The following is a 10,979-nucleotide window of genomic DNA, read 5'->3' as shown; positions in this document are numbered from 1 at the left end:
TTCAAACGTTATTTTCATGGTTCGAACATGGCAGCTCAAGAGTTGGCTAAGATGAAGATAATTGAATTCTACCAATTAAGACCTTGGCCTCAAGGTTGGTTTCTATGACCAAAAGTACTCAAAAGGGAACGAGCTTAGCTTGTGCAGATTTCGTGAGTAGTACTAAGTAACAGTCTCAAATAAACAAGTTATATGTTGATCCTTCTTAAGAAGGTGGGTTCTATTAGAAAAAATGTAGTATACTTTTTTTATATTTTTTATTGTGGGATCTAATTTTTTACAAGTGGATTGCGCATAACTTAATTATTTGAAACTTGTACAGATTATTTCTCTAAGAGAGTTTATTAATACTACGAAGAAGCTTCTTAAAAATTTCCGTGAATGCAAATTGCAATATTGTTAGTTATAGTGTGCTCAAGGAAGCAAATATTGTAGCCCATTTATTCGCAAAAAATGCAATATCATTCTCACCGTAAAAAAATAAATAAATAAATAAATTATTGTCAGAACTTGAGAATCTTAAGTATAATAGATATAGACATATAAAGTGAGCTATACATTATTTATTGTTATTCTTACAAATATTTTGTGCATCATTAAATGAAAAATAAATAATATTGTAAGCTCTATTTTATATGTTTTGCTTTCTTCTACTTTTTTTTAGTACTGAAACAAAGTACTTCATTCATATAATCAAGCATTACAAGATTCAAGGACATTTACATAGACATCTCAAGAGTAACATACTACCTAACAATATCAGGAATGGAATGCCACCACAATCTAGTATCCTCCACATGTTTACAACATGTAGCCAAAGTATGTGCTACAGAATTTGCTTTGCAGGGGTATAACAAAATTCGACAGCTTGAAAACCCATAGATAAAGTACTCCTAATATCAGCAAGAATAGCCTTTTGTTCTGACAAATCCTCTGCATCAGCCTTCAACGTATTAACTATGGATTGTGAATCGACCTCAATTATGAGAAATAAATTGCAAACCTCTTAAAATAATCTTGGAAAACCCATATGAGAAATAAATTGCAAACCCCTTAAAATAGTAAGAGCTTCAATTGTTTCAACAAAACACACTCCTTGTACTACATTACACACAATCATTAAAACAAAACTATAATGATCTCGTAGAACAGCAGTCACACCTAATTTATTCAACTCAGAAAATAGTGCTCCATTTATATATAATTTGACGCTATCAAGTAGTGGATGTTGCCATCAAAGACATATCTCCAGTTGTTGGTAAATAATAAGAATGTACCTTATGATAACTTCGAAGCAGATGCAATCCATTCTGTAAAGCAACATCTGGAGTAACGTGTTGATGTTGGAAAACTACCAAGTTCCTTCTATATACCATGTTGAGAAATAAGGAAAACATAGTGAAGGCAAGGTGTTTGAGAAAATGCTCGAGTCACAACAGACTCAAAAACTATTTCATGTTCTCATTTTTTCCATATCTTCTCGTGCACACTATTACATATTTTTATGCGAGTTAGTCTACATACAGTCTCCAAAATGGAGACTGTTCATGTAAGCTCATACAGTTATGTTTAAAAAAAATTTTAAATTACAATAATATCCTTTTTAAAATGATGTTTTCTCATTTTACTCACATTCATCAATGAGACTGCATACGTAGTCCCCCACTCAGGACTGCAAATAAAATTTCTCTTTTTATGCCCACAGTACATAACAATGTCAGTATGCTAACCACTCTAGTGTTGACAGTTGTACAAGAATCTAAATTCTGTTATGAGACTACATTCTAGAATATTGCACTTTATTCTTCCTGAATTTTCTGGCTGTTGCTTGATTCCTTCCCGACTCTGTATTATGGTAGTGCAATGGGCTTAGTTGCCTTAATACCCTCCCGCGATTCAAGCGGCACAGAGGTGAGTGTGAGGCTTGAACGTAATAGAAGAAATCTCGTAGATGGAAGGGGCTTGGTCAAGATATCTACAATTTGATTCTTGCTGGAGATGAAGGAGACTTGGAGTGTCTTAGCTACTACTTGATCACGAACAAAGTGATAATCAAGCTCCACGTGCTTGGTGCGAGCATGTAGCACTGGATTGACAGACAAATAAGTTGCACCTAAGTTGTCACACCACAAAGTAGGAGAGTTAGTGAGAAAAATACCTAGTTCTTTTATTAAGGATTGTAACCGAATGAGTTCACACGTGGTGTTAGCTACTAATTTGTACTCAAATTTAGTAGGGATCGAGCAATTGTGACTTGTTTCTTAGAACCCCAGGAAATTAGATGAGTCCTGAAATATACATAGAAGCCTCTAGTAGACTTGCAATTGTTTGGGCATTCGGCCCAGTCAGCATCGAAGAAAGCTGAGAGTTTGAAGGATGAAGAAGTTGAGAAACATAAACCAAGTTGTTAAGTATTTTTAAGATACCTAAGAATTCTTTTCACAGCCTACCAATGAGGAAGTAAGTCTAGGGCAATACATGTACTGACAGACCTTGTTAACAACAAAGGAAATGTATGATCTAGTGAAGGCTAAGTATTGAAGACTTCCTACAACGATTTGGTATAACTGTGGATTCTCAAAAGTGCATCCATCAAGAGCAGTCAATTTGACAGAAGAGGACATTGGTGTAGAGACAGGTTTAGTGTTATGCATATTTGTGAGAAATAAAAGGTCAGCTATGTATTTGGATTGAGAAAGAAACAAACCATCAGATAACCGTGTAACTTCAATTCCTAGAAGATAATGTAACGTGCCCAAATCTTTAACAGGAAAAAAATTACTCAAAGCAGCTATAAAATCAGAGATAAGAACAAGATTCGAATCTGTGACGATGATATCGTCAACATAGATTAATATGAAAATAAAATCAGAAGAGTTATGAAATATAAACAACGAGGAATTTGATTGGGAAGCATGAAAAACAAGCGAAAGTAATTTGTCAATCAATTTAGCAAACCAGGCACGAGGGGCCTGTTTTAGTCTGTAAATCGAATTCCTTAACTTACATACATGTGATGGATAATCCGGATTGATGAATCTATGTGGTTGTCTCATGAAGACGGCTTCCTCGCGATCCCCGTGTAAGAACATGTTTTAGACATCGAGCTGGTGAAGGGCCATTTAGAGGTGACAACGATGGAAAGAAGAACAGTGATTGATTTTATCACAGGACTGAAGGTTTTGGTAAAATCGAGGCCAGGTTGCTGATGGAAACCCTTAACCACCAGCTGTGCCTTTTAGTCTTCAAGATTCATTTCGAACCCAGAATGTTGAGATGAGGCGAGGAAGGAACTAGATCCCACGTTTAATTTTGAAAGAGAGCTCGAAACTCCTCATTCATGGCAGAGCGCCATTCAGGATATTTTGATGCTTCGATGAATGAGATAAGTTCCTCAGGAGTAGAAAATGACCCTAAGGAAATGTTTGAAGGGGATATAGTGAGAGAAATGGACGGTTTGTTGGACGACCACGAGATGGTGCCATCGGTGCGAAAGGGAGGACAAGTGATATTGGAACAAGAGCAGGTGGTCATGGGGTGGTGGGATACGGTGGAAGAAGGTGGCTAAGTAGTTGGGATGATGGGCTGCGATAAAGGAACTGAAGGATGTGGAAGAGAAGAGGTCTCAGAGGTAGACGATGACCTAAGGCTTCTAGGAGGTGAGGGAGTAGGCTGAGTTTGAGTGGGTGTTAGGAGGAATCGAGAGAGTGAGATGGGCCAGTTGGCCTAATTGGTAAGGGAAGAAGAGGACCTGAGTCTGATTAGATTGAGTGAGACTGAATATGGACGGGCACAGAGATTGGCTATGTTGGTTCAGGGCCAGAGGGGCCATGTAGTGCAGTGGGCTGAGATTCAAATGGGAAGACCGATGGACGGGCCGAGAGATGGGCTATGTTGGTTTAGGGCCAGAGGGGCCATGCAGTGCAGTGGGCTGAGATTCAAATGGGAAGACCGATTCATTAAAAACTAAATCTCTTGAGATGTAGGTCCAGCCCGAGGGTAGGTGAAGACACAGATAACCCTTATGATCGTAGCCCATGAAGGCGCACAGTTTGGACTAGAGATCTAATTTGTGTTTATTGAATGACCTTAAATTGGGACAACATGCTAATCCAAAGACCCGTAGGAGTTTATAATCTAAAGGGTGACCCATTAATATTTCATAAGGGGATTTATAGTCCAGTAAAGGGGTGGGCATGCAATTGATTAGAAAACTAGCCGTTTGAAAGGCTTCAACCTAGTAAGTTTAAGACATGGATGCAAGAGATAATAGAGAAAGATCAGTTTCTACTATGTGACGGTGGTGTCACTCAACACTCTCATTTTGTTGATGGGAAAGAGGACATGTAATACGATGGACGATGGGTAATGTCACTAGATTTAAAAATAGCAATAAGGGGACGAAATTCCCCTCCACACGATTTGAACGGAAACCACATTTTTTTAGAAAGTGTTGCTGACAAATTTAAAAAATGCAATAATAATGGTGGAGACATTGGATTTGGTTTGCATGGGAAGTAACCAAATAAATTTAGAAAATTCATCTATAATCGATAAGTAATAACGACATGCATTAGTGGAGAGAATAGTGTCGGGCCCATACATCCAAAAAAAGAGGTGCAAAAGGCCCACTGGATCGAGAGGAGGAAGGCAGGTGGGGCAAGGCATGGGCCTTGGCAGAGGAGCATGCTGGACACATAGAAAGCCCATGATGAGAGTTGGTGGGCAACTGGAACCTATGAAGAATCAGAGAAGTTATTCAGGAGGAATGGTGAGCAAGCCTCTGATGCCAGTGCTAAACGGGTGCCAATACAGGCTTGTGGAGAGTGAGAAGATGCAGGGGAAGAAACAGTGGAGGTCGATGGCAGCACGTAGAGTCCATCCTTAACGGGGCCTTGCGGAAGCATCGCCTAGGAATGCAAGTCATTCACAAGAAAAAATTGAAAGTGAAATACAAAATAGACATCATTATCAATATAGAATTGTCGAACAGAGAGCAAGTTTCTAGTAATTAATGGAACATGAAGGAGTTTATGTAAGAGGAAGTTGTTAAAGGGGAATTGATTTGGGTAGATCCAACATGTTGAATGGGTAAGGAAGACTCATCTCCAATGCTAACAGTGTCGGACCCCTGATATGTTGCATAGTCCAGATTAAAAGAGGAAAGATCTGGGGTGAAGTGATGTGTTGATGCGGTGTCCCGAAACCAACTAGAGGACGATTGTTGATGAGGAGGAAGAGTTGTGAAATTTGAGGAAAAGGAAGATGGAGGAGGAGCTTGGTACGACTGGTTGAAACGATGGTATCAAGTGATGGTTGTGTGGCTTGATTTTTGACAAACAAGGCACAAATCAGACGCAAATCAAATCGATTTGTGAAGTAATTTATAGACTGACCACCACCCCAACTGCCATTGAAACCAATACGTCCCCCTCCTCGACCGCAATGTCCACATCAAAAATTAGAATTGCAACCTTGATTTGGAGATCCTAACAATGAAGGATCTCGAACCGTGCTGTGTGCTACAAGTGATGAACCCTAAAATAGAGATTGAGTATGATGAGCTATACAAGATTTGTGATTAAGAATGAAGCTGTAAATTTGGTGGGGTGAGAGAGGTTCAGGCCAAGTGGCGAGGGAAATGACAAGGGACTCATAATTAGTCTCAAGGCTAGCAAGAAGATAGATAGAGAACTCTTGGCCGTGAGAGTATGACCAATAGCACTCAAGAAAGAAGCCAGTGCTTTGGCTTTGTTATAATAGTGCTTTGTTATAATAGTCTAAAATGGACTTGGGTCCTTTTTTTAGTGTAGTAAATTAATATTGAGTGTGAACCACATGAGTTGAGGATTGGGCTTGGAAAAGAGTTTGCAAGGTTGTCCACACTTCATGGGATGTATTACAGTCTAAGACTTGACCAAGAATAGAGTCATATAGGGAGGAGTTGATAGCATAAATAATTAACTGGTCTTAGAGAACCCATTTGGTATGGGCAGGGTTTGGAGAGCCATTGATGAAAGCAGTGAGGATGGGTATGGAGCCATCAACATATCCAAAGAGTTGATGGCCTTTGAGGAAAGGCACAATTTGAGCCTTCTAGAGGAGAAAATTATCAATGGTGAGCTTAATAGTGACTAGGTGAGATGTAGAGTTGATGATGGAGGGAGTGATGGAAGGGGCAGAAGATATTTGTGGGCACTCCATGGGAATGATGAATTGACGGGGGTCTTAAGCTCTAGATACCATGTTGAGAAATAAGGAAAACAGAGTGAAGGCAAAGTGTTTGAGAAAATGATCGAATCATAGCAGACTCAAACTATTTCAGGTTCTCATTTTTTTCATATCTTCTCGTGTGCACCATTATATATTCTTATACCCACAGTACATAACAATCTCAGTAAGCTAATCACTCTAGTGTTGACAACGGTATAAGAATCTAAATTCTGATACGAAACTACATTCTAGAATTTGCATTTTATTCTTCTTGAATGTTTCGGCTGTTGCTTGATTCCTTCGTGGCTTTGTGGCAGTGCAATGGGCTTAGTTGCCTTAATACACCACAAACTTCAAGTAATAGTGAAAAACTTACAACATCCAGATTGTCATTAAGCAGCAAATGGCAAAGAAAAACACCAACATCTGGATAAGAATGGAAGTCAGAAAAAAGTTTTCTTACCGTACCCGTACCTCCTAAATTTGCTCACAAGAGAATATAGCATGATAGAAAAAGTTCAAGAACTTCTGCTATAATGGTTATATATGGAAAGTCAATGAGAATGTGTCGGCTTAAATGTCAATCGAATGATCAATAATGGAGATGCTTTTTTACCTCGACAATCCAGCCTCTTTAATTTTAGGACCTTGTTAAATGAGATATTTAGTTCTAAAAATGTCATTTTTTTTTATTCGTCATATAATATCTACAATCTTTTTTAATGTTTTATTTTATAACTTATATGCAACACTGTGACGATTAGATTTACATATTATTAGTTGATTATATTATTATAAAGAGAGTACGTACTTATGCTCCGGTTTAGATTGGAAACTTATCTCAACTAATTTCATCTTATTATTATAATTTTTTTAAATTTTCATACAAAATATAATAAATAATTTAACTTTTTCAAATCTCAAAATAATTATAATATTAAAAAAAATTATTCTAACAATTTTTTATTCTTCTATTCACAAACTATCTCAATTTATCTCAATTCATCTCTGAATCTAAGCTGACTATTTATCAAAATACTTAATTAGAGTCCATTAATATCTACATACTTAATTAGGAGTCAATGATCAAAATAGCTAATGTGGTTTGTTTTTTTTTGGATATATTGACCTCTAAACTTTGTTTCTTTGCAACCCAGGTATTGTTGCAGCTGAGAGCTAACTTTGGTAATTTGGATTATGATGCGTGGGAAGAACAATGCCACATTGGCTGTTCTTAGGTTTTTTTTCTAATAACGTTCTTAGGTTGCTTGAGTCATATTGTTTGGATTTAGAAATGAGTTGAGATAATTTTAGATGATTTGAATAAAATATTATTTTTTAATATTATTATTATTTTAAAATTTAAAAAAATTTAATTATTTATTATATTTTATATAAAAATTTAAAAAATTATAACGATAAGATAAAATAAATTGACGTGAATTTTTAATCCAAACCGATGCTTAATCAATGCTTATCATATTTATACATGGACCCCAAAAAAATCTTATAAAAAAAACTCTGTCCATATCTTATACTAAGAAATGTATACTTAAAAAAACAATAAAATAAATATTATTTAAATATACCGCACACCATTCCCTTAATATAATTTAAAATATTTATTTCAGGTTGAGAAGTACAAAATAAGTGCGAGTGTGAAAACGGTACCGTATCGACGTCAAAACGCCCAGTTTATGATGGAGAACAAAACAAACCCATCTCGAGTGCTCTCTCCTTCGACACCAGCTTCCCAAATCTCAGAAAAAAACAAAAAAGAAAAATCCGCAGAAAGAAAATGGAGAGGCAGAGGCAGAAAAGCGTGAAGATCTGCTTGTTAATGGTTCTTCTGGTGCTTTTCAACTTCCTTGGAAGAATCTCATCGCTCTCGGTGACTGTAAACGACGTTGAATGCGTCTATGAGTACGTCCTCTACGAGGGCGACAACGTCTCTGGAAACTTCGTGGTGGTCGACCACGACATCTTCTGGAGCTCTGATCATCCCGGAATAGATTTTACTGTGAGTTTATATATATATATATAATTTCATCTCTCCGTGCCGGGATATTGTTAGGGCTTATCTTCTTTGCTTATTTGTTGATTGATTGTTTCGTTGTGGTTTATTTCTTAATTGTTTGTTTGAACAAAATATATGCCTTTTATTTAAAAAAGAAAAAGTTTATAAACGCTGGCCTCGTTTGATTGGGGAGAAAGATATACGCTATGTTCATGTTTTTCTTAAAACTTGAACCCATCTAGAAAATTTTATGTAGGTGTGTTAGGCACAATTCAGTGGAGGTATCTTTCTTTTAGAAATATAAAATTTCGATTTATATATTTTGGTTTGATTTGCTTTTAAGAGTACCTAATGATGACGGTAATTCGCCTGTGAATTTATTTGTAACGTTGACCCGGGTGGATGTTCTGCTAGGGTTTAGCTCTAGAGTCAGACATACTGGTTCGATTCAGGACTGGGAGTTTCCCTGGGTTACATGATCACGATTCCGTCAAGTGGCAGCGTGTCTCCGGGATCCCTGGGGAGGGTCTGAAGGACCTTGCCTTGGTGACTTGAACGTCGTTATAAAAGTTGTGATTTTGGTCTGAAGCTTTGGTTTAGATGCATTACTCTGGATCTTATGCTTACCTCATCTTTTCCTTAAATCCAAGATAAACGTGCATATTTTTAATCTCGAGACAGAAAAAACAGTGAATACAACTTGATCGTGGAATCATGCTTGGCTCACTTGTTAATAAATAAGTAAATGAGAAAATAGAAAGGGAGGAAAAATAGAAATAGTTCTAATCATAACCCAAGGAGGATAGAAACAAAGTTCTCTTTTGTATACTTGCTATGTTCTTGGGTTACACCTATTTACTTGCTCTAATAAAGCTTATACTACTTATTATGAAAAAAAAGTTAGAAACAAAGATGAGAAGCAAAGTGGGCACATAAATGATGAAAAACATGTGAACGGGAAATAGTGCCTAAGAACCTCAGGTCCTAGTTTCTGGCTTTGCATCTTGCACTTGGAGCAAATATCATGAGAAATGACCTCGGGTGCATTTTCATTGTAACAAGTTGGATTCTTGTCCTGGACTTATTTGAGGAAGAGTTACATCATATATGTAATCTTTTTATCTAAGGCCTCCAAGAGGCCCCTCGAAATGTGTGCGACGAAAGCTTTTGACTGATACATAACTTGGAAACCGTTTTCTATCTATCTCACATAAGAATGATTGCTATTTACCAGTATCAGCTATTCAAATAAACTCTTCAACTTTTCTAAGATTTTTGTCTTTAGTTTCGAGTTAGTTGTTTATACATCATAAGAATGGGGTTTTGTACAGGTGACGTCTCCTGCTGGTAATGAGGTGAAAACCTTGAAGGGAACATCCGGTGACAAGTTTGAATTCAAGGCCCCACAAAGTGGAATGTACAAATTCTGTTTTCATAATCCTTACTCAACACCAGAGACTGTTTCTTTCTACATACATGTTGGTCATATTCCTAATGAGCATGACCTGGCTAAAGACGGTCAGTTAAAGTATCTATCAATATGTTGTTATTGGTGGATTCTGATATTCTTTTCATCATCATGTATTCAAATCTACATTGTTACTCCATTGGTAACCCAATCAACGTGTTGCTGATATGTGCTCCTTATCTGTTTTATGCCCTACCTTTCTAACTTTAGATTGTGGCTTTTTCAGAACATTTGAACCCACTAAATGTCAAAATTGCTGAGCTGAGAGAGGCATTGGAGTCTGTTACAGCAGAGCAGAAGTACTTGAAAGCACGTGATGCTCGGCATCGTCGCAGTAAGTATTATTTTCCATGAATTGAAATGACAATCATAATTTGACTCGAGTATGCCACTATGTAGTTTTCTCGCAATTCCATATATATGCCTGATTCCTGGACAAGTTTTTACATAGGAATTTCCCACATGCAAGATGTATGTGTATCTGTTTTATGCAAAACAAAAACCTATTGTAAGCCTTTGGATAAGCCCCATTGGTTTAGCTTAGTGTAGTGAAAAAGAAAAGGTCGCTTCAGTTTCTCAATAGGACAAGCACACACTGCATACCTAGGAAATTGAGATTGGGATCCTGTTGATCCAGCGGAAGCAATGGCTCGGGCGTGGACTGTATGTTGGCTGTGAAAAAAAATCGTTTTGATACAAGGTTAAGAAAATTACTTTTTACACCCTCAAACTACCAACTCATTTGTATTGGATTAATGCCCTTCTTTGATGAATATAACTTGTTAACAAAGGAACCACTTATCCATTAGTTAGAATAGTTGGTCATCTTCCTTACTGCTGCTGGATATATCTACTCCTCGTACTGATTACTGACCACTCTGTGCTCCTGCCTTAGCAAATGAGAGCACAAGAAAGCGCGTTGTATTCTACACTGTTGGTGAATACATTATGCTGGCCGTTGCAAGCGCTTTACAAGTCATCTATATACGGCAGCTGTTCAGCAAATCAGTGGCATACAACCGAGTTTGAGCCGTGGGATATGTTAATGTCTGCTTAGCTTAGTATCACGGTGAGGCTTATAGTTGAGCTCCTTTTCTGTTTCTTGGTATTAATATGTGTAGGGTTTATAATTGTAACTTATCGCTTCTCAACTACAATGTGACTTTATATTTCCCTCAATTTATAGGACGGTAGTTTAATTAGATAAATAGCTATTTTCATTTTATAATTGTAAGTGATACCCTTCAATAAGAACGGAAAATCGGAAATTTATTTATTTAA

General features: G+C 37.1%; 1 protein-coding gene across 1 annotated transcript; it reads left to right on the top strand.

The window, feature by feature from the left end:
• The first annotated feature begins 7,893 nt into the window (after positions 1-7,893).
• On the top strand, positions 7,894-10,979 carry LOC121238743 (transmembrane emp24 domain-containing protein p24beta3-like). Its single transcript, XM_041135755.1, has 4 exons — positions 7,894-8,233; positions 9,562-9,748; positions 9,925-10,032; positions 10,594-10,979. Exons 1-4 carry the CDS (start codon positions 8,012-8,014, stop codon positions 10,725-10,727), a joined length of 651 nt encoding a protein of 216 aa, XP_040991689.1. The 5' UTR covers positions 7,894-8,011; the 3' UTR covers positions 10,728-10,979.

This window comes from Juglans microcarpa x Juglans regia, chromosome 1D (genome assembly GCF_004785595.1).
Source record: "Juglans microcarpa x Juglans regia isolate MS1-56 chromosome 1D, Jm3101_v1.0, whole genome shotgun sequence".
NCBI lineage: Eukaryota > Viridiplantae > Streptophyta > Magnoliopsida > Fagales > Juglandaceae > Juglans > Juglans microcarpa x Juglans regia.
Note: the sequence above shows the minus strand (reverse complement) of the source record. Positions and strands in the feature narration are given on the sequence as shown.